At 43.8% G+C, this 24599-nt stretch overlaps 1 protein-coding gene and 1 long non-coding RNA gene across 4 annotated transcripts in view; one reads left to right on the forward strand and one right to left on the reverse strand.

The window, feature by feature from the left end:
- The window catches only part of CA5A (carbonic anhydrase 5A), a 29890-nt gene extending 5500 nt beyond the window's left edge, over positions 1-24390 (reverse strand). The window contains exons 1-4 of one of the 2 annotated variants that reach the window (XM_081202609.1): positions 24146-24390; positions 7956-8153; positions 1282-1400; positions 853-948 (exon numbers count right to left, since the gene is read on the reverse strand). In XM_081202609.1, coding sequence (XP_081058735.1) covers positions 853-948; positions 1282-1400; positions 7956-8153; positions 24146-24290 — 558 coding nt within the window. In that variant the 5' untranslated portion in view covers positions 24291-24390. Of the gene's footprint in view, positions 1-852; positions 949-1281; positions 1401-7955; positions 8154-10074; positions 10347-24145 lie in introns of those variants that run through there. The other variant, XM_081202608.1, reaches the window with a different exon arrangement.
- Positions 10486-15883, forward strand: LOC308591709. 2 transcript variants are annotated; one of them, XR_014010226.1, is made up of 4 exons: positions 10486-11590; positions 12301-12723; positions 13242-13337; positions 15075-15883. It is a non-coding gene; the product is annotated as an uncharacterized lncRNA (long non-coding RNA). The 2 variants fall into 2 exon arrangements; XR_014010225.1 differs by having other exon boundaries at positions 10486-12723.
- Positions 24391-24599: the final 209 nt, after the last annotated feature.

Here is a 24599-nt window from a genome sequence, read left to right on the forward strand (position 1 = left end):
AGGTCAGCCTTCTCTAACCTGCTGCCCTGAAAATGTTTTGGACTACAACTCCCATCAGCCCCAGTTGGCTGGGACTGATGGGAGTTGTAGTCCAAAAGTTCCACAGGGCAACAGATTAGCAAAGGTTGCACTATGCCATTAGCCTTTGCTGGATACAGTTGAAATATTTTCTGGTATTTATTTGTTCCCACCAACTGCATCACACTATGCAAGGGAATGCTGGAAGTTCTCAATCAATACAATAATTGAACTGCTGCAGGGAGGACACACATGCAGTTTGGGTGCTGAAAAGTCCTCACTCTTTTCCCCCTTTCTCTCTTCCCTCCTCCCTATAATTCATTTTTTTCTCCATTTATTCCTTCTTCCTGCTCAGTACGATCCTTGGTTTCTGGTTTTGTAACTGATCTAGTTAACCAACAAGATGTATGCTTATATTACTGTGATATAAACAAAAAGTTAAAAGGTTACTTGCAGTGCACTCCTATAGATGTCCACTCAGATGTAAGTGCTATTGAATCACAGAATCATAGAAATGTAGAGTTGGAAGGGACCCCAAGGGTCAAGTAGGCCAACTGCCCACAATGTAGGAATCACAGCTAAAGAATCCTTGACAGGTGGTCATCTGTTTAAAAATCTCAAAAGAAGGAGAGTCCACCACCTTCCGAGACAGCCCATTCCATGGCTGAGCAGCTCTTACCACTGAAAGGAAGAGTTCAGTTGGACGTATTCCCAGGTAAATGTGCAAAGGAGTGCAGCCTTGAAGGTGCTCTTTGTGTAAGGAAGTGTCTCCACACTTATAAGTGACAGTTCAGAATGAACCACTGGAAGATTACAGGCTTCCCACCATCATACCTTCAAGAAGACTCCAATCACAGCCAAACCATTTTCTTCCATCAAAGCTTCTTCAAAACTTTCATATTTGCAAGAATTCCAGTGTACCAAATGCAGCTGAAATTAAATTCAATCCATATTTTAGAACCGTGAAAGAAATGAGATGGAACAATCTTTTTCTTCAGAAACTGCAATGAATCGGGTATGGTTCTCAAAGACCTTGCAGTAGAGTTCTGAGCCTTCTACTCTTGGCTGCCCAAGAGCAACCCCACCCCCACACAAAAAAGAGAAATGGCCGCATGGCTACCGGCCAAATCTTTCCACGTGTTGACAGAACACAGAGGAAATGTCACAGGCCCAAAATGCTTTTGTGAACACTTCTGAGTAAAACTCACTGGTGCACAACATTCCAGAATCTCGCGAAAGTATTATGCGAAAGTATCCTCTTACCTCTGCTGGGAAGACCTTACAGTCAATCGTGTGCTCCGAGCCCCATTCATTTATGGCCCCCCAGTGAAAGTGGAATTGCTTCAGCCGGTAGTTGTTTTCTAAGGGGCCTCCTGTAATAACTTGGATAAGAGGAAAAATAATGTTAGGAGGCCAACACTTATGCCCCAAGCCTATACAATTACCTGAAAGTAAGCTCCCATGAAATAAATGAGATTCATTTCTGAATACACATGGGTAAGATTGCACTGTTGTATCTCTCTCATCCCTCTCCCTCTTAATCTAGAGACACCTGGCAAGTAGGAAGTAGCAGCAGAGTCTGCCTGGTTCTCCTGAAAGTATGTGGATGGCATCAAATGGCAACAACACAGAGGCCAAAAGCAGAAGTGGGGCAGATTTGGCTTGGTGCACAAAGTGCATTGTGCTGGAGAGAGGAGGGGTGTTGCGGGATTGGCAAGAATCTTACAGCAACGTCCTTCTAACTGTTCACACTTCAGAAGGGGAACAAACCACAGCAGGGCTAGCAAAATCACAGTGAAGATGCACAGTGTGACTTCTCTGCTGCTGTAAATAGGAGTCTCTGGGCTGGCTCACTGAGATATTATAGGATGCTTACATCCACAGTATCCAAACATAGTCTCTGCATTGATCCCATGATCTTACGGGGATGCTTCTGGAAGCCTGAAAAATATTGGTGACCACGAAAGACAGAGCTATTCCTGGAGTTCTAGCTGAGCCATCTGAACACAAGCCTGGCATGTTTACCGGGAAGTTAGACTCGGTGGTTATGACCGACACCTTATATACATATACTAAAGCACACTTGAGATCACAGATTAATTACATTTCTTATCCACACCGTAGCAGCAAGAGATTGCCATTAATGCAATGCAAGAATTTTCACGACTTGCTTTTGCTTAGGAAAAGTAAAATTCTGGAAAAGGTTTTCTGCAGTAACACTTTAGTAATTTAGCACCGTTGCAAGGACTGTTCCTCTGGACTATTTTCCTTCTTTCCGATGGAAGCAAATGTCAAACACATCTGCTGGATACACATCATCAAAGATGCAGAATCTTTGGCACACCTAGCACATGACCTAAAAAGCTCCAGAGGAAGAGAACTGCCGTGTGTGACAGCACCTACAGTATCCAATGTGGTCTGGTGTGCATGCATTATCCCTCCTACTTCACTCCCTATTATTTCAGTTTAATAGATGTAACCATTGATGAAAAGAATGGATATTGAAATATAATTTTGAATTGTTACAATTACTTGCCTGTCTTCCCCAATCAAAACATCCTATGTTATTGCACATCGTAATGTCATTGTAATTACTCTGGCATTCATGCTCTCCCATAACTCTGTCTACAAGTTCAAAATGATATTATTTTGGACTGTTTTATTTTATTGTATTGTTGTAAGTTATACGCTGATATGCAACCAAATCTGTAAGCCTATGCAAATGTATTTTTAAATTTTACAAGAAAATCAATTTTAAAAGCCTAAGTTAGAATTGCCGTATGTGGATAATTCCTTACAGAAATAGAGTCCTACATTGTCCCCATTTAGATTTTTCATCACTAGGATGGCAGCTGAAACTTCCATTGGGCTCACATACGAGGACAGCCAAATAAAGTTATCTGTTGCTTAATGACGCCAAATCCTTTATAAGAGATTGAAAACGGTATGTTGTTATGCTGTGTTTAGTCTGTTACTTGCTAGTCGCCATTCCTTTGGCTGACTTTAAAAAGGGGTAATCTACCTATGTGAGCCCAAACATAAGACAGTGCACCCTGCACAACTAAAACCACTTTCCTCCAGGATGTATAGAGAAAAGGGTTTGTGAGCATCTGCAGAGAATTGTGGATGAATGTAGCAGAAAATGAGGCTGAATATGACTGCCCCCTTGTGGTAAAAATAAGTACTCGCGTTCTTAAGCCATGTGCTAGTACAACAAAAACATTACTTCTATGTTACTCGGCAATTTCTATACATGCGTGACTACAAAACAAGCGTGATTTTGCAAAAAAAGTGCATATGCAGACACTGAGCAAAATTCCTGAGATGCTTGCTGCCCTCTCATGCCTTATCCACTTGATAGGAAGTGCTGAAGTGTCAAAAAGTGACGTCGCTACCACATGCTTGTTTTTCTACCACATGCTAAATAAGCAGTTCCTAAAGTTTTAAATTAAGGAGAATGGGAGGAAATGCAATATAATGTGGTCTCTTTTGCACCATAGCCTGTATCTCTAGGTGCAGGCGGGAAAGTCCCTGTATATTCTGACAGAACAATCCTAATTACAGAAAGCCGGTGTAAGTGACTCCTCCATGCAGGAGGAATTTGACTGCTTGTCAGCTAAGTTCCACTGGGTTTCCAGTCACAGACCAAAGTGAAGGAATAAGTTTGGAACAGGTGTAAGTTTCTCCTTGTCCCTTCATGTGCCAACACCCCCCCCCCCCGGAACACTGCTTTTGGGAGATTTGCACTGACATATATTATGTCATTTTAAGTTCCACCAGCTGAGCCTAGTTTATGCCGGCATAACTCTGGCCCAGCTGGGGTGGGGGACTTACACTGGGCGCAGCCCCGGCTCAGCCGAGAAAGCTCAGGATCTGACGAATCCAAGTTCTCTCTTCCTGGTGGATCTTGGGCTTGGACTGCACTGCCAAATAGTAACTGCAGGCAATCCCACAATGCACTGGGAGGTGCCTCTAACTCCACTTTGGAAGTTCTGCCTGTCACCAAAAACAGCGGACACCAACACCACAAAGCAACCACCAGAGGGCAACACTGTGCACACAACCACCAGCACTTACCTGCCTTGTCCAACGCCTTTGTTTCTCATTTCCTTCTCTCTCTCTCCCTTTGATTTCATTCTACTCCCAGTAGCGCAGCTAGCCTCATCCTTGGAACAAATCTGATTTAGATCCCATCTCAGGTGCCACCTCTCTTAAAAGCACGCTCCTTTATTCAGTTTACTGCCATTGTCTTCCTTCTTACTTTTTGACTCTAATCCACTCTTTTTCCTCTTCTCTATCTGTGCAGCTGCCTATTACTGTCAGACAGCAGAAGCAAGGAGAAAGAAAACAAAGGAAGAAGAGAGCATCAGGAGCAGGTGGGAAATAAGAGTAAGTTACGTGTTTAGGAGTCAGAAAGAACCACAAAGAAGAAAAGCATTATAGTAAAGCAAGAACAAGCCTATAATTTAAGTCCCTTCCTAATCCCACTCCCACTGGAATGCGCAGGGTTTGCAGCAGGGGGACTGCAGCACAGGGAAGGTACGTTTATACATTTTGGGGCTTTAGTAATGTAAATGACACTTGGCTGGATGCTTATCATGCAAGTTAAGACATTTTTATGCCAACAGCACAAATGTGTTTTATTTTATTGTCTTGTAAAATGAGCCTCAAGGATGGTCCATCTAACCTTAGCATCCTGCTCCCACAGTGGCCAACTAAATATCCTAATGGGAAACCCAAAAGCAATGGCATTCTGCCCACCTGCAATTCCCAGCAACTGGTATTGAGGCAAAATGCCTCTCTGACAGCAGAGGTAGCATATAAGCATCACCACTAGCAGCTGTCTCTGCTTAGATATTTAAAGAGGGAGAGGTTATAGGCATATAATGATTAGATTGAAAAGAGTGACGTGGATCAGAATGACTTCAAAGCAAACCTAAAGCGTTTTAATGGAAACCGGCAGAGAACACCGGATGTTAGCAGCTGAAATTCATAGAGCAAAAGTTACCCTCGAGGAAGGCTAGGAAACTTGAGCAAGAAGGCCGAGGTAGAGAATGCAGAGGAACAGGAAAGGAGGGTGGTGTCTGAAGTCAGCCACAGCTATGATAATCATCAAATTTGGAGGGGAGGGGGTTGGGGAGAGAGACCGCTGTGCAATTTCTCTTAGCAGAAACCAAGGGACAGCATGCAGGATAATGGGAAAAGTGAGTCATATCAGGATGCTAAGATAGAAGAGAGATCTTGGAAATGCAAAGCAAAGGTGCTGTTTTCTGCTAGTAAATCTATCAACCTTGCCTAGTATCTTTTGTCCATGTTTAATATATTAGAAGCCTGCTTAAGGAGACTCCCAACACAATTTTAATGTTTTTACTTATACTGCTGGATTGTAAAAATATATCACAACAGTTTACAACAGTATACAAACATCAAACTAAACAATAAAATTATAAAAAGTTATAAAAATAAATTAAAAACAAACCTCAATAGACCATTGTGAGGAGTGTACCCTTAATTGCCTGCAGGTCATAGTTATCTACATATATTTATACACCAGCATGAACATAAAAACCTGTCTTATGCTGAATGAGCCCACCTGGCCCAATAATGTCTACTCTGACTGCTAGCAGCTCTCTGAGGATTTTGGTGGACGTTTCTCAAGCCCCACCCTCCAGGATGCTTTCTTAAGGTGGAGATTACAGGTAACCGAGTCTGCGCCCATCTGCATCCAAAGCATGCCCTCTAACACTGAGCTACATCCACAGCTCATCCTCTCACAAACATGGATCTGTGAATTCCATCACTGTAGGTAAATGGCCACGTTACTATTAGTACACACTACAGTTTTAACCTCTCCTCCTCTGGAACTGCAAGACAGGCAAAAAGAGAAGCCATAAAAAGGAACTGCAGTATCTAAAATAGCTTTCTTAAGATACTTGATACAACCCAAACACAAGCTCTAAGCTTCAGCCCAGGAAGGTTACTACCAGAGAACGATTATGCTTCTTAAAGAGTGCTGTGATGGGCAACCTATGGCTCATAAATTGGATCCAGGTGAGGCCACACTAGGATGATGCCTTATAGAATCACTAGTCCATCTAGCTCGGTACTGTCAACACCAGAGGGCAGCAGCTTTAATTGGTATGAGGAATTTCCCTATATCAGGACTTGAACCCGGGACCTTTTGCATGGAAAACATGTATCCCACTACAGGGCTATTACCCTTCTCTAATTTAAACATACTCTTTGCATAATGGCTACTCGGGTAACTGGACTTAATCCAAGTACTGTGTAACACACAACTTACTTAATGAGTGCTGCTAAGTGTTCTAACCACACACCACTAACAGCCACCACAATATTAGTTATTGGCTAAACAGATTATCAATGTACAGCTTTTGAGGCTCTGTCTTATCTGTTTAAAATTAAAACAACCATTACAGCATTAAGCACAGAGCACTTGGTTCCACTGAGCTAACAAAACCTGACTTTTCTTTTCAGGAAGAATAAAAAGAGCTCTTCCAATGCCAGAGAAGGCAGATATATTCAGTTTCCTTCAATTTACTGAGGTTTCAATACAATTCCAAGGGGAACCAGAGAACAAGGTGCTTTGCTAGAACCAAGCACCTATCTTGCCTTCTAGATATTTTCCAAGTACATTATTCAAAAGCTTATCTGTGAAATGCAGCCAAAGTGATAAACAACCTTTTATTTCATTAATGTTTAATGCCAGTGTTATACTATTCATTTGGGAACATGCACACATGAAACCTCCTCAAGGGCTTCCTCTACAAAAATGAATGGGTAAAAGTTGAATGAAAAAGCATCCAAAAGAATGAAAAAAATGCATCCAAATAAAGAACATCAGCTGCTCCCCAAGTCTTGTATGGATTACAGTTGAAGTGAATTTTAACCGAGAGACAAAATTAATGGAAATCATAGCAAAAAAGAATAATTGCTGGACTACTGGACTAAGATTGCTTGACTAAGACCCTGACGGAAAAACTTGCTTGGCAGTAAAGTTCTCTGAGCTATTGTGTTGCACCCCAACCTACCTCACAGGGTTGCTGAGAATTAAAAAAAAAAACAAAAATGAGGAAGTTTCCAGCTATGCTGCCCTGAGCTCCATGGAGGAGGAATGTGTGTGGTTAAAATGTAATACATACATAACAGGAAACAGCCTTTGTTAAGGATTAGTTCCTACATTGAATGTACTGTAAATATGCATAGTTTCTCAAAAACCAGGGATGGGGAGACAAAACTAGATACTGTATTAATTATCTTAGAGAGGATTAGTTAAGAATTTCCACCCACAGACTTTACTCATGAACATTTATATGGCCCTTTTCAGGTATAAAACGCGATACAATTCTCATCTGAACAGGGGCCTTTATTTGGTAGGGCTCTGGGGTCAGGAGAGCCACGTAACCAAACCCACGTAATCGGCCTGCTGGAAAAAGAGGAGATTTGAATATAGATCTCCAGACCAAAAACCTGGCTTTTACCCTAGCAAATTAGCAGGGCAATTGTCACTCGTATTTTAAAGATGTGGATCAACTTTCACAAGGGCATGGATACGAGCAAAAATGCAAGGATTCACATGACACATATTTGCCCAGATATTTAGGGAAATGGGAAATAACTTGCAGAAATGTCTGCCAACGTACTTAGCTTTTGCCAACTGGAGGGGTGGCGAAAGGTGCCTGCTAGGCCAGAACTTAACAGCAGGACCAGTGGGTCTTAGGAGTCTGCTCTACACCAAGTCAGATCATTGGTGCATCTAGCTCAGTACTGTCTACACTGACTGGCAGCAATGGGTCTTCAGGGTTTCAAGCAGGGGGCATTACCGGCCCGAGCTGGAGAAGCCATCAGGCATACAAAGCAAGTGCTCTACCACGGAGCTATTATCCTATCATCCCAGTCATCCCCTTAAGTCTTACTTGATTTGTCTGTGGTATCCTCAAACTCAACCAGGAATGAGTATCCGTTGTTCCACATATGGAGGCATGTGGCTGGATCGTAGCGTATTTCAAGGGGTTTAAGATGGGGGTCATAGACGCTGTCTCTCCACTGGATATTGATCGGAGACTGCCGGCTGCCCCCCGGGATTGTAATCGGGCTCTGCCACAGCGGATGTACTGGAAGAAGAGAAGGACACAGTAAGTTTCTCATAAGCTGTATGGAACTTACAGATATGTTTTAGGCTGATTGATCAATGGAAGTTGCTTGGAAGAGTAGGCAATCAAGTTGTTCTGCATGTCCAGGGGGCCTTTGGCTGCAAAACAACACTTGCCCAGTTCTGAAACGAAGGGGAGTTTCAAAAGCAGTTTACAGCAACGCATGAAAATTCAAAACATCCCACCAAGCGATGGGAAGCTCTTCAGCTCGCCTGAAGTACTTCTCTTGACCCTGGTGACAGCGTTTCAGCTGGCAACCATATTCCAAGCTAGCCTGCTTCCAAAAGTTATCAATGAAAGTAATAAACAGTTGCAATTCAGATTCACACAGAGAAGCCACAACTAGATTTGCACTTTAACACCACCCTGAACCTGATGCTCCCTCACACTGTAGTCAACACCTTTGCATTCTCCAATAATTCTTTTAGGTTTCTGCACTGATTTTAATGCAATTGCTTTCAACAGATACGCTGTCACATCATTCCCTAATCTGTGGTCTTTCCTGCCACTGCTAAATATTAGCACAATTCCCAAGAAAGCCTGGATGTCAGTGCAAAGGAAAGGAAAGCTGCTCTGGGGAGAAAAGTCTGACAACTGAGTATGGAGCATGGTTGAGGGAGACTTCCAACAAGTGGCAGACTTTTGGGCTCTCAAATTTCAGCAGCGCCGTGTGCAATGCTAACATTCAGCACTACACCCCAGCCCATCTCTTGCAATCCATTCTATATCCTGAGGTGCCAGCACCTAGTTCAGCCAAACCAGTTCCACTATCCTCATATCATATCGTACAACTCCATGACTAGGGGACTGTCCCCTATGAGATAAATCCATGATCCATTTTTCCAATCAACTGTTGCATTTGCGCAATACTGAAAAGTATGCGGGGACCCCAGATGTGAACAACAAATAAGGAACTAGGGGTGTGCATTTGGGTCACCCCACATTATACATCCCCTCCCCCAGAAGACAGTCCTTTGCAAGATGGCATCAGGACATATGGCTCTGTGACATTTCCCTGCAAAGACCAGCTGAGACCAAAGGGAGCCACTTCCTAAAGGCCCTGCTGTGCTCATGGACTAGTAGGTTGGGACTTGAGAGGGTTCTTAAGTGGGTGCAAACAGGTGAGGAAGAAACTGGGAAGGACAGTGTGAAGTGTGTTGCGATTTAATTTATCAAAAAGTTTTAACTCCTCCTTTACCTAATGAGAGCTGGTATGGTGCAGTTGTTAATAGAGTGTTCAGTTAGGGCCTGGGAGAAACCAGGGTTCAAGCCCCAACTCAGCAATGTAGCAATTGGGTCACCTTGAGCCCGTCACTACCTCCCAGGGCTGTTGTGAGGATAAAATGAGGAGAACCATGTATGCTGCCTTGGAAACGCCTTAAGAGAAAGGTATGGTACAGATGCTATAATAATGTACATATACACAACAGCAAGGTATGCAGAATACAAAACAAGAAGTCCACACAATAATCCATCATACAATATTGGGGTGCTAGGGAAAGGGCACAACCACCGGGGTTCAAAAAAGCAGATCAGAAATGAAAAAGATTTAAGGTGGGGACAGGTGGGGAATGAATTGAGAGGGGTGTTTTGGGCAGGGGCGAGATTGTAATAGTACATTAGGGTTGTACCTAACTAAGCAAAAAGCAAACTCTATTGTGGGGGGGGGGCTATTAGAGAATGAGAAAAGGAACATGGGAGGGGGATAATAAGCAGGGTGTGGACAGCTGGGAAAAGAGATGGGGAGGGGGGCGAAGGGGAAATATTAGGGCCTTATGGACTCCAGGTACAGACCATACTTTTTTGGGGGGAGGGAATGTTCCTGCAGAGAGAAGAGGGGGAGCCTCTTTTCGGGGGGGTCGCCGCGGGGTGTGTCACTCACCGCCGTCCCGGAGGCGGTAGGAGGCGCAGGCGCCCAAGCTGCACCGCCTCACCCCGCCGCCGCGGCGGACGGGGAGGGCGGCTGGACCCGGCCGAGGGTCCCTGCCGAGGCGGAGGAGCAGCGGCGGCAGGAGACGACGAGCCATGGCCGAGGCGGCAGGAGAAGGCGGCGGCGGCGTTGTTTGGAAGCGAGGGGCTCCCTCAGTCCTCGGCCGGCCCAGCCGAGCCAGCCCCTTCCGGGGCCTCGCCCACCATCTCCGCCCGGCAAAGCGCAGCGGCCGCCAGCGGGCGAAAGTATCCTGGGAGGGACTGCAGAGTCATTTCCCCGCTCGCCGCCTGAGGCGCCAAAAACGCTCCGCGCCGGAGTTGGCGGGCGAGAGAAACTTTCCCGGCTCGATCCGGCAAAGCGCAGGTTTCGGTGCAAGTGGCACTGGAGAAACCTAAGGGAAAGAGCGGGGCACCTCCATCCCCTCGAGGCGCATTTTATTAAGAGATTTGGCGAGGGAGATAACCAGGCGCTGCAACGTTTTTAATCGGTCCGTTGATCGGATGGCCTGGAGCGCTTTCAGGGAGGAAGCCCCGTTGGATTCAGTGTAGGGCTTACTCCTGAGTAGACACCAATAAGGATTGCGGTGTTAATGTGGGAGAGAGAGGGCGGCCACTTAGGCATGGCGGGGGGGGCCGGGGAGGGAGAGATTTGCATGAAATTATCACTTGCTAATGTCAGATGTGTATCAGATGCAAATTTCTAAATGATTACAATACTATGATTTTAAAAGGCACGCGAGAGCTCTCACCCAAGGAGGGAAAAGGAGTTTCTCTGCGCCTGCTCAAGCCACTGACTGACTGTTGATAGGCAGCTGTTTTATAGGGCTATAAAACGCTGTACTAACTGCCCCTTCTACTGTTTTATAGGCAACGTTATATAGTCTAACGTCCAAATACCCAGTCTTTCATTTCTGGGCTATAGAAAAACTTTATACTGCGAATGAAGCATACAGACAATTTGATCCTCCCTTTCTTCCCTGGAAATGAGATTAAGAACACAATTCCTCAAAGAGTTAAATGAAGATTCACAGTGCAGTCCTACTCAGAAGTTGAATCCCGTGGGACTTACTCCTAGATGGGTGTACAGCCTGAATATGGAAAGGTCCTCTAATAAGCAAGGACTCTCTCATTAGTGAGCTAACTGGTTACAGGTGCTCCAATGACCAGGTGGGGGGGAGCTTTGGCTGGCTGGATGTTACAGAACTACAATTCCCATCAGCCCCAGAAAACATGCTCAGTGGTCAGGGATGATGGGAGTTGTGGTTTCTTAACATCTAGAGGGCCAAAGGTTTCCCTTAACCTTCAGAATACTATAAAATCCAGGCAGGCTTCATGTTAAGGATGCTGGGAATTGTAGCTCCATAAGGGACAAGCTACAGTTCCCAGGATTCTTTACAGAAAGTAATGTGCTTTAAATGTGTGGGTGAGATCTTTGTCTGGATTCCAGTATTTCTTGGTGGTGTTTAACTGTAAGTAAACTACTGGATTAAGAAAGTAGTGTGGTTATTTAAAGTGATCAAATTTAGTACATGGCTGTTTAGAATGGTGGCTCTTTCTCTGGGGTAGACACTCCTCATCAGAAGGTATTTGTTATACTGTGATCCTAGGTATCTTTACTTAGAAGTAAATTAAGCTGAGTTCAATGGGACTTACTGTCAGATAAGTGCACAGGGTTGTCATCTTAAGTTTATAAGCTTATCCTATCAACTGGTGTGCAGTTACCTAAGAGTAAACCCTAGCGCTTATTTTTAAAGAATACATATATAGGATTGGGTAGCTGTGTAACTTCAACTAAATTCCTGTTTAAAAAAATAATATGCAACACTTGTGTTTAGTTTGGCTTATTGGTCGAACTCTTGAATTGTTTTCACCTTTTTTAGGTGGACTTTTAAAAATTTGTGTTGAAATTATGGTGTAAACTTGAAATACTTATGAAATATTTGTACAGTGTCCTCATCAAAAGACTTGTCCCTTAAAATATGTTGGATGTTGATAGTTTGGAAGGAATTTGTGCTCTGTAAGTTTTGAAGGCATTTGTGTTCTATAAGTTTTGCAGCAAAGTGGATTTGGACTTTATAATGAGTAAGACCTCTTTGTTTTGCCCACTACCACCATTTTTGTTGCTCTTGAACTATTTTAAATCAGAAATGAAACCCAACCTGCTATTATTGCCCTCTAGGGAGAAGTAAGGATGGCAACTGAGGGACCTCTTGAGGAGCTTATTGATGCAATTACTTGTCCCATCTGCCTGGGATATTTCAAAGATCCTGTGATGTTGGACTGCGGGCATAATTTCTGCAAAGCCTGCATTGTCCAGTCCTGGCCTGAATCTGAGGGAGCCTCTGCTTGCCCTGAGTGTAGGAGACTCTTTCAGCCAATGGACAGCAGGCCAAACTGGCAACTGGCAAAAGTGGTCCATCTTGTCAAGCTGTGGGTGGAGAGATGCACAGAAAGGAGAAGAGAGGTGTGTAAAAGGCATCGGAAGCCCCTGAAGTTCGTTTGTAAGGATGATGAAGCCCTGCTTTGTATGGTGTGTAAACGGACCAAGGCGCACAGTGGCCATAAGGTAGCCCTGTTGGAGGAGGTTGCCCGAGAGCTCAAGGTAAGCAAGGCAAACATTGTAATCTGCTTTATACTGAGGCTGTTTGGGGGAAAGGCCACAGCTTAGTGGTAGAGCATCTGCTCTGCAGGCAGAAGGTCTGAGGTTCAGCCTCCAGGTAGAACTCAGTCTGTATCCCTAGAAAGCTGCTGCCAGTCAGTGTAGACAATACTGAGCTAGATGGACCAATGGCCTGACTCCATATAAGGCAGTGTCCTGTGTCCATGTGGCTCAGAACTGGCTGGCAGCAGCTCTCCAGGGTTTCAGATGGAGAACATTCCCAGCCCTACCTGCAGATGCCTGTAACTGAACCAAGGACTTTCTGCATGCAAAATATATGCCCCACCCCTGAGCTCTGACCTTCATTGGTGGGATTTGTTGCCACCCTATAAAGATGTGGAGGTGGCCTTGGGTTGTTTTAACTTGGGGGTGGGGGAGGGGGTTGGACAAACAAATCAAGTAAAGGGGAAATCTCCCTGATAAAGCAAAAAACATCATTATTTGTTGTTGTTGTTGTTCAGGAGAAAACCAAAGCCCAGCTGAAGGCTATGGAGGAAGAGAGGAAGAACCTTGAAGGCTGCAAAATTACTCAAGAGCTGGGAAGATCAGAATGGCTGGTAAATGTTTCGGTTTATATAGCTTGCACAACCTTGGCGCTCCTCTCTCCTGTTTTCCAGCCCCAGGCAGCAACTGCACTGCAATGCCCCACTTCCACTTGGGAAGAGGTATTTCTTCCTCCCAAGACTTCCTTCCACTTGGTGCTCCCTGCTGTTCTGCTTCCCCTTTGCTGCTGAAGCAGATGGAAAACAATTATGAAAACCCCACTGCTATGTGGTCTTAACTTTATAGGTTAAACTTGTCCTGTTCAGTATTAAGTGGTTGAAACAAATGACCCCACCCCAGAAAATCCGCAGTAAGAAAGGTTACAGGATTTTAGCAGGGAGCTGCAGGATGTGCACCGATTGTAAACGAAGCTGTGTCAACTCTGAAACTTCTGCAGGCACAAACGGTACTCATAGTAATCACCCTGACACCCACAATCATTAATTCATGATATAAAGGCTTTATGGGTGGCGGGGCTAAGTTAGTTGCTGCCCTTCTTCTGATAAGAGGCTTGGAAGGAAAACAAGGGAGTAAGTAAGGTAATTTCCTGGCAGTGATTAAGGAAGTGTCTGCGAAGAGGAAATCACACTGCAGGTCTCTGGAGACCAGGTGATGCACACACCCCACCAAGCATAGTCCATCTGGCCACTCCTACTAGTGAATGCAGACAGAAATGAAGCAGCCCATGGAGATTGCGAAATGAAAGGGAAGCACTGGTCTGCTCTGAGGACCCCTGAGTTGCTGGATCTTCCATTTGCACAGGGAGATGGCACTATCAATAAATCTTGTCCTGTCCAGCTCTGGGATTATGTTTTTTTTACTGGAGCTGTGGGAGTTAAATATATACAGTGGTACCTTGGTTCTCAGACTTAATCCATTCCGGAAGTCTGTTCCAAAACCAAAGCGTTCCAAAACCAAGGCACGCTTTCCCATAGAAAGCAATGCAAAATGGATTAATCCATTCCAGACTTTTAAAAACAACCCCTAAAACAGCAATTTAACATGAATTTTACTATCTAATGAGACCATTGATCCATAAAATGAAAGCAATAATCAATGTACTGTACTATAAAATAAATAAGGCAGTATTGTAGATGATAATTAATTTTTTTCTTATTTTGTGAGAAAAAACTGCTCCTTTTCCCTTATGGGGTACCCAAGAGCCCATATATGTAGGTTCCTTATGTAGGTTTTCTATTGGTAGGAGAAAAATAACAGGCCAGCCAGAGAATATTGAGAAGCAAAGCAGCTAGTAAGCCTGATCTTTATTAAACTGTTGCAACAGGGTGCTCACCTTAAAAACAAAAACGCAAAATAAATAGCAAAAACAAAAGCATCAAACTTAATCCGTTTTGGAAGTCCGTTTGACTTCTGAAATGTTTGAAAACCAAGGTGCAGCTTCTGATTGGTGCAGGTGGCCCAGAAACAATAGCTGACAGCCTCATCAGACGTTCAGCTTCCAAAAAAAACGCTTGAAAACTGGAACACTTACATCCGGGTTTTCAGCGTTTGGGAACCAAGGCATTTGAGTAGCAAGGTGTTTGAGAACCAAGGTACCACTGTTTATCTCAATAACTAGCCACTACATTCTCTTTGTCCTTGACTTGTCTCTACTAACTTGAAGGGAGTATTTTCTGCTCTCTGCGAGGCTTCCTGACCAAATCCATGTGAAGTTTGAAGACAGAATGTTTTGTGAATCTGCATCCCCTGATCTCACCCATCCTTCTCCTTTTTCTTTCTCTGCCCTGCAGAAAATGTGACTGGACCCAGGCATAGCACCCTATCCCCTGTCAATCTGTCTGAGGACCCAAAGGGTGTGAGACGCAAGGCGTAAAAGATTTGGAACTTGCCTGTCCACCCTCTGATGTTGTACAAAACAGAAAGGAATCCAACTCCCACGAGCATCACTCTGAAGACAGAGGGACCACCAGGTTGTGAGTCCTCGGAAACTTTAGCCCCATCCCATAATTCAATGTGCCTGTTCAGTCATGGGTGGGGAGATGGCAGGCTCCACCTCCCCACCTGTAAACTTGCATTTGAACTCCCATGTAAAATTCCCACGTAGAGGGATCTGTTCAGGAATTCAAATGCACAAACTGAGTTACTAACCCTATGCTTCTGTTGAGGAAGCCTTAATACTTACGTTTACCTAGTTGATTCTAGGTTCTTAAATTCCTTCTAAACTAACACTTTTGCCCAGGGAGAAGACTGTTTTTTTCTCTGGACTTTTAGAGGATTTTTTAGAACTTTAATTTCAGCCTGGCTTTGTGAGGTTTGGATTGATCCCTAAAATAAACTGCTGGGAACAATTTTTTAACATACCTCAGGCAGGGAGTAAATATACACCTTAGTGACCAGAGTCCTTTACTTGCAATGGTTCCTAGAGCAAACTGATAAGTGTTATAATGCCATCTCATCCATCTTGCATTTTTATGTGCTTATCAGATATATTGATCAAGTGGCATCTCTTTGCTGAGGTTTGTTCTTATATATTTTTGGGGTGGGGTGGGGGTTGGTTACATATGAGCACTGAAAAAATAAAAATAAAGCTTTTAACAAACTAAGCAGAAATGTATCAAATTGCTGCGTATCAAAGAGAAACTCTTCCATGATCACCCTGATGGCTCTTGCAAGAAGATTTATCTCCAGCCCTCAGTCGTCTAGAGATGCTTGAGAGCCCGATGATGTTTGAGGGAGTTGTTTCCTCCAGGGGCATAGACCTGATTGCGAGCAGAGGGAGAAACACTTGGTCAAAACTCTGTGAATTAAACAAGCAAGGAGACCAGGGTCTTAGTGTGGGAATGTTCAGGGAGGCAGGAAAGGATATATTGTTTAATGATATCCTTCCTAACTTGTGTTAGGAAGTTCTGTATCTTTGCAGAGTAACATTCCCCTTTAAACGCACAGCGGTTTGCTTGTTGCAGGCTCGTCTGAGCCTCTCAATACAGTGGTACCTCAGGTTACATACGCTTCAGGTTACAGACTCTGCTAACCCAGAAATAGTACCTCAGGTTAAGAACTTTGCTTCAGGATGAGAACAGAAATCGTGCTCAGGCGGCGCGGCGGCAGCAGGAGGCCCCATTAGCTAAAGTGGTGCTTCAGGTTAAGAACAGTTTCAGGTTAAGAACGGACCTCCGGAACAAATTAAGTACTTAACCTGAGGTACCACTGTATAAGATTCCTGGTAAGATCCCTTATTGTCCCTTTTAAAAAGAGTAGAAACGACAATCTTATGAAAGTCAACATAAAAGTAGTTTACTCACAATCTTTCAGTTCACGGTTAGATCCCTGAAGGCAGACTTAGGTTGCAAAAGTACAGATCTACACGAACTATCCCATAAGGGAGTTAGTCCCAAGTGACTGCGACTGAGCAGCCACTTCTTCGAACACATAGGAAAACAAAATGGAGAAGAAGACAGCAAGAGAAGAATGTGTGCTCCTTCTTGCCCAGATTAGGCGTCTCTCTCACGCACACAGGCCTCTAGCCATATGCAGAGGAAGTTTGTCACAGCTCAGGAGGAAACAGGAAATTTTATCATGACTGCATACAAAGTACCCCCTCGCATGTTCATTCTAGGAATGTTGTACTTGACTGCTGTGTTTCACATTCCACACTTAGAGGCAGCAGCAGCAGCAGAGGATTTCTGTTGCCTTTGCGCTGCACTTGTGGGCTTCTAGTAGTAGAGCACTTTTTGCATGCAGAATGTCTCCCAGGTTCAGTTGCCAATGGGCCTCTCCAGGACTGGAAGAGACCCCTTTGAAGAGACTCCCAGGGCCCTCAAATATTTTAGTAGGGGGTCTGAAGGGACCTCGGACTCTAGGAGCTGGCTCCTATGGAGCGAATATTCATTCAGAGCTTTTAAAACGTGTTGGAACAGTTCCTTAGGATGGAAAGAACATCAAAGGGGAAGGATTACATTGAAAGAAAAGCATGTAAGGTTAAAAAAGAGGAACCCGTTTGTTTTATTGCTTGAAATATATGTTGCTTTAAAAGTTTGCCTAAGGATAAAAGTAAGGGAAAGGGCAGGATTGCACCATTAACTGATAAGAGCAGTTGTGTTCTGTCTACCTATGCAAATAGCTGAGGACAGATGATCGCTCCTGGGATTCCCTTGTCATGTGGATAGACAGGAAACTGGTTTTTGCCCACACTACTGAAATTAACAAGTTGTAGCAGTAGAGTGGTTCAAAACTACACACCTAGTAAAATTATCCATTTCATAGTGAGTGTGTGAAACAGTAACAAAAAGTCATGAGTAACAAACTTTCCTCTTCGTGTAGCAAGCAATGAATGTACTGATTTTCCTGGCTGCTTGCCATCTGACAGATTTCTGTGTTATCTGGCAGGTTGCTTACTGACAGCACAAGCAGAAGAAGGTGTTCCAAAGAAAGTAAACAGAAATAATTATTTTCTAAAAGCAGCAGGAGGTGTACTGTTCCCCCCAAAAGCCAGAGAAGCAAATAGGTGGGATAAATGAGTTAAATAATAACAATGAACGTAGCAAATACAGACAGTGGGTATGTTGTAATATTTGTCTGGCCCGAAGTCCCCAAAAGTAGAAGTAGCACTTATTAACAGTGAAGGGCAGACAGAATAATACATTTATTTTTTTTTAAGAAAAGACTGGCTATGTTTATGAGAGACTGCTCAATATGGTGATTAGGACGATTAATGCTCTTTCTGAGGGTCACCCCCCCCCCATCTTAAACTTCAGTAGGCAAGAAACAACCTGGAGGGAACAGGGATTTCAGTTTGTAGCGTGCTTGTACTATTGTAAGTTTCCATAAGGGGCTGTGTTTTGTCAGTGTCAACATTCAAGCATGACACACAATTATCTTGACTCGGTGAAGTTGTGTTTTAAGCTCTCTGTACTTTTCCATGTCAATGTGAATTCATATTTGCCTAATATTGTGGCTAAAAAATATCTGAAAGGGCATTAAATTAAATCTTCCGCTGGAGTAAGAACTCTGATCCAAATTGCAATATTTGGGGGAGGTGAAGAAGAGTGGGGGGGGGGAGGCATGTGCTTTTTAAAAGAAAATACTTTTTTTAAAAAAAGTTTTTGTAGCAAAATAAACAAACCCCTGAATAGGATGTGGGCAGGGAAAATGGAAACTGTTCCTTTCTAACAAAGAGGCTTTTCGTTACAGGCTGAGCTAGTATAATTGCCATGGTGATACATTTCCAAACATAAAACAAATTTATATGGCTGAATATGTTGCTTCTTTGTTGTTTTGTCTCCTTCATATGCATGTCCAAACCAATATAGGTGGTTTTGTATCCCCAACATCTCCTCCCAGTGCCATAAATATTTCAAATCATCCCTATTCCCTACCCATCCAATCTGCCTCTTTAAAAACAAAACCCAAAAAACCTGTCTGTCTTGTAGATAGTTTCTGCGCTAGGTTGCCACTTCAGCAGTGATCTTTAAATGGGTTGGAGAAACTGTTGTGCAGTCCCATCCCACCCCTTTGTTTAGAGAGGATCAAGGGGTCTGCAATGGATTTTGACAAGGGAAAACCCACCTGTCCATCATGTGGTAGCAGTGACATCATGTGATTGGCAAGTTGATTGTCCCACCCACCTGTAAAAGTTGGTCTGCAAGTTAGTTCCCCAAAAAGTTTCTCCATTCCTGATTTGTATAATATACGTGAAAAGCAAGAGTAACACTCCATGCATCTATTGAAGTGGGATCCAGTTCAGAAAGTGTCTGCCACAGGGACTCATCTATAGTAGGGCAAAGATACTATAGTTCACCCACCCCAAATTATGTTATTCAATACATAAACTCCTTGCGGGCAAGGACCTTTCTCTTTTTGCCTGTGAAGGCCAGGAAGGCGCTAGGTGCGCTGTACAAAGAACAATAAGCACATTTTCTCGCTGAGACGCATCTCGCCATAATCGGCATAATCTGTTTGCTTGGCAGAGTTCTGTTTGGGAGGATGTCACTCTTTCGAACCAGGAAATTGCCAGCTTCAGTTGACTAAGGCTTTAATCCCTTTCAGGCCTCAACAAAGAATAAATACAGAAGGTATTTTCACCCCTCACCCTGCAAAAAAAATCCCTATCTGAAGGTGCACTGGACTGTGTCTGAAACTTGTTATGCAGCATTGCCTGTGAAATATGAAAGAGGAGAGAGGACATAAACATATGAATTCAGAAGCTGCATGTAGGATGACTCAGGGCTGATGCCATTCCTGACCCCACTCAGCATAGATAGGGGTGGTATGAAGGGCAGTTTCTACAGGGCCTTTTTACATCCAAGCACAGCTGATATCCAAGTGATGTAATGATGTGATACAGGAGATCTGAACACCCATTTGCAAAACAAGTCACACTCTACCCCCATCTTCAAGCACCAAGTTTGCCTTTGCCCTCCTCTGCGCCCTTGCCAAATCCTTTTCTTTTTGTCTCATGTCTTTTAGATTGTAAGCCTGAGGGCAGGGACTGTCTTATCACTGACATCTGGAAACCACTCTGGAGGCCCTTTTTTAGCTGAAAAGCAGGTGCGTTTTTAAAAAAATGCTTTAAAGTTCCTATTAACATTGTGTGACCTCCAGACAGTGGAACTGAGAAGGGATTGACATACCTTCCGGGAACCACGACAACATCCAGCACATCAACAGTGCTTGGTGACCTTTTGTATTCCCATTATCTCAGTGCCTCTTTTATTAGGTCCAACAGACCCAGGTGTGGCTAAGGACAGCCTTTGGCAGCCTGGTGTCCTCTTCATATACTATGTACTACAGCTCCTATCAACAGGGACGCGGGTGGCGCTGTGGGTTAAACCACAGAGCCTAGGGCTTGCCGATCAGAAGGTCGGCGGTTCAAATCCCCGCAACGGGGTGAGCTCCCGTTGCTCGGTCCCTGCTCCTGCCAACCTAGCAGTTCGAAAGCACATCAGAGTGCAAGTAGATAAATAGGAACGGTGTTTCCGTGCGCTGCTCTGGTTCGCCAGAAGCGGCTTAGTCATGCTGGCCACATGACTTGGAAGCTGTACGCTGGCTCCCTTGGCCAATAAAGCGAGATGAGCGCTGCAACCCCAGAGTTGGTCACGACTGGACCTAATGGTCAGGGGTCCCTTTACCTTTACAGCTCTCATCAGTCCCAGCATCATATGGCTGCAATGGCTGGGACTGATGGGAGTTCTAGTCCAAAACATCTGGAGGGCTCTGTGCTGGGGAAGGCTGACTTAGGATAACAAACAACAGAGATGGGTGGGGACAATAATCACATTGTCTGCCTGGAGGCATCTGACTGTCACTTGGTTGCCTGAAGACAGGGAGGGCAAAGTTGTTTTCTCCTGCCCAAAATGTGCTTGAAATAGAAGTGCCAGGTGGGGAGGATGCAGGAACAAATTGTTCTGAAAGTGGGGGTGATATATTGCGGATCTGGCTAAGCTGCTTGTTAGGCTGAAGTATTGGGAGAAAATGGACAAAAATCCAAACCATCTAGAGAGCACCAGGTTGGAAAAGACAACAAGGGGTGGATCAAGTCAAACTTCTTGGATTAGTGTAAATGTGGCCTGCATTGGACATGCTGGTCTTTGGAGGGTGCTCAGAGAAAATCTAGGTCATGTGGGTGTAGGGAATTATCTGCCTTGGATGCTATGGGAAAGGGAATACAGGGCTGGATGGACCTGAGAGTGAAAATTTCAGGCATCAGGTTCAAATGGATTTATTTCAGGAGGCCTTTGCACCATGGGTGCTGCTCTACTTTTTTTACTCTTTTATGTTTGGAACATACAGTGAGTCAGACCACCAGTGGTGGCTTTATGATCTGTGGTACCCTGTGTGCAGTGGCGTAGCGTGGGTTGTCAGCACCCGGGGCAAGGCAAGTAATTTGCGCCCCCTAACCCGTGGATTTGCGCCCCCTAACCCGTGGATTTGCGCCCCCTAACCCTAACCTCCAGATGTTGCGCCTGGTGCGGCCGGCCCCCCCTGCACACCCCCCCGCTACGCCACTGCCTGTGTGCAGTCCACTTGGGGGCCCCTATTAGTTCACACAAATAAATTTGACTCTGTCAAGTGTATTCACAACAGAAACAAAATACCCACTTAGCAACCCCCACCCTGATGGACCAGCCTCCTCAGTTCCTCACCTATAAAACAGGAGTGGAATAGTGACTTACAGGGCCTTGTGAAAGTGATCAAGATAAAGGCAGTGGCGTAGCGTGGGTTGTCAGCACCCGGGGCAAGGCAAGTAATTTGCGCCCCCTAACCCGTGGATTTGCGCCCCCTAACCCTAACCCCCAGATGTTGCGCCCGGTGCGGCCGGGCCCCCCTGCACCCCCCACGCTACGCCACTGGATAAAGGTTGTCATGTCAATGAGCCTACACACCTAAGAACGCTCATTTGGGAGTAAATTTAATTGAAATCACTGAAATATAGTTCTGAGTAAGCATGCAAAGGATCAGGCTGAAAAAATGAGAAGATGTGTTGCTTTTAATCATCATTATAGCTAGCTATATACTGTATATATCACATAATAACCTGTTCTTCTTGAATAAAACTCTGGCGCTGAGAGCAGGGCATGGAAAGTGAGTTTTTTTAGGCTGATAGCATTGGTTTCAGAAAACATTTTGAAAGGCCAGAAAGGGGAAACTCCCTGTTACAGACACACTTCTGAGTCATACCATGTACTAAGATGGGAATAAATGACTCAAAATTTCCTGCGGATTTGCTTTAGCGTTAAAAAGATCTGGCAATAATTGTGCCTCAGTGGGGGGAGGCTGGAATGATGGAGAATAGCACAGAAATTCTGAAATTCTGTGCCTTTTATGGTTAGAAATTGTATATTTTGCTCCTTAAGTTGCAGGAGTCCTTAAAAACCTTGATCTTGTTTTCTATTCAAAAGTAGTTTTAGCAGATTAATCTTTTTTAGGCAACATTCCAAACCCCACAGTCAGCATTACCTTTGTTAGGACCAACAAAAATGCCTCAAACTTATTTTCACTATTTTGCCCCTAAACTGAAAAATGTCCTCCCTGATTTGTATCCAAAAGCTTAAAAGTTCATTTACTATTTTGTGAAGGTGCTGCCTGACTGGATTTTGTATATATATATATATATATTTGTGGATCATTCACCCAGCTTCTTTTGGCTTTTGTGCTGCCAAGAAATGTGTTTTTCTTAATGTGAATCATTAGTGCAATTAGTTCCACTTTATCAATTGACATTGTTCTGAATGGATTTAGTTCTGCTTTGTTCTGTGTTTCAGTTTTTCCTGAAAAACAAACCTGTCCATTTAAACTCTTTTAAAGAAAACCTTGCATACACTGGTCAGAAAACACCCCAAAGTTTGTTGGCTTGGTTCCTTAAGTGAACAATGCACCAGCAAATTTTATACAAACTTGAATGAATCATTCTTAATAATCTCCACAGTAGCATGGGATAGAGTTCCAAGTTCAAGGATATTAATTATTAGAGGATTTACAATAATGTATACATCTGAATATCATTCCATGTCACTGGCTTCTTGAAATGCTAGACAGGCAATGAATGGCAAAGGGTTTTTGCTCTCCACCTTCTTGGGCACATTTGGAGATATAGGAAACAGTTGTGGGCATCACAAAATACCCATTACATTAAAAGAAAGAAATAAAGGTGACCTTGCTGGGCACCAAGCATGTTTTCTGAAGATTCCACATTGGGGATTTCAGCAAGGAACACTACAGAAACATTAAGGATAACTTTTCCTGCCACTTGTCAAAAAACACGAATTAATCTAGAGGAACACAAGGATGGACATTTAGAGAAAGTGTGACATTGCCCAAGTATCAGCAAGAATGTGGTATTACACCATCTCTCATTCTCTAGAACAAACACACCAATTACTTTGCACGCCTAATCCTTCTTCAAAAAGTAGTCATTTATTATGGAGCAAAATTCTTCATAAGTAATTAGCTCCCTCATTTTCATAATAAATCTTATGAGGTGGGTTGTGCACACCCCCATTTTAAAGATGGAAAGCTGAGTCTGGGGAAAAATTATTCACCTGCAGTCAGGCTTCATCCGAACCAGTACAAAATCTAGTTAAGAAAGCTGCAGAATGGGTGGGCTAATTGTAAAGATGGCAATTACTCTGAGCATGCACAGAATGCATTTTTGCTCCACCAATCAACCACAGCCTGCACTTGCACATTTAGAATTGCGGGACAGGTTTTTCTGTGTATTTTCTAGGCAGCTTCATCCCCAGCACCCATTTTGAGAAATGTAGCCCTGCAGAGAGCTTCTGCTCCAGAGGCAGTTTCAACCTAGCTCTTGTTAAAATGCAAACAGTTCTCTATTTGCAACACGACACTAGCATTTTCCTCCTCTCTGATATTTTGTAGAAGCTCAGTATGCATTGGCATTCAGGCTGACTGGCAAGAATGAAAACTTTTTCCTATTCAGTTTGGCTCCTATTAGATAGCTAATGACTTACATTCATTTTCATATAATATAACCATTACAGCTGCTGCTTTCACCAAACTCACAATTTGTAGAATAATTACTAACTCAAATGTACCAGCAAACTCGTAAAGGGTGACATTTTATTCCTATGCAGCTGGCAAGGAGGAAAGTCCACTGAACATTGGCAGTGAATATTCAATTTCTCCTTTATTCCCCCCTCTTATAAAATTATATTTCTTTCCCCCTGTTTCAATCACAGTATAAAAATCCCTCTGGGTTCTTTCTCATCTGAAATAATGGCCACCATTTTCCTTAACTTTCATAAATGGGTTTCACCCTCACAGTTTCTTCTATGTGTTGCCTCATCCTCACACAGGTGCCAGCGATGCACTTCTAACAAGAAGGATAACAAATATAGATACTTACATGAAGCGTATCTGTTTTTATAAGTACAAGTGGCCAAGCTGCATGCCCTGGCTGGTATCAGATGCTGGTGCTGCCCCCAGAGAGTTGTCAGCTGCTTGCTGAAATGTGTCATGTTCGTTACCTTCAGGTTGGTCAGAAAGACCATTTTGGACCAGCACCAAGGCCTCCTGCAGGGTCTATATAGCCAGAGGAACGAGTGCTCTCCCAACGCAAAGTTGGAATAATATGCTATGAGTGATCGGACTTGAATAAACCCAGTTCTGTTTATGAACTATTCTGATCACCCAGGGGCACACCCATTTGGTGGTGGTGGTGGGGGGGGGAGCCAAACAGATAGTTAAATTTCAACCATCCCACAGCTGGATTCTTCATTGGTTCTAATTTTTGGTGGAGAGGCTGGACTCACTAGCTGCTGCCTGTGAGTTTTGCATATAGAAATGGCCCAAATAAATTC

This window comes from Podarcis bocagei (assembly GCF_964188305.1).
Source record: "Podarcis bocagei genome assembly, chromosome: 7".
NCBI lineage: Eukaryota > Metazoa > Chordata > Lepidosauria > Squamata > Lacertidae > Podarcis > Podarcis bocagei.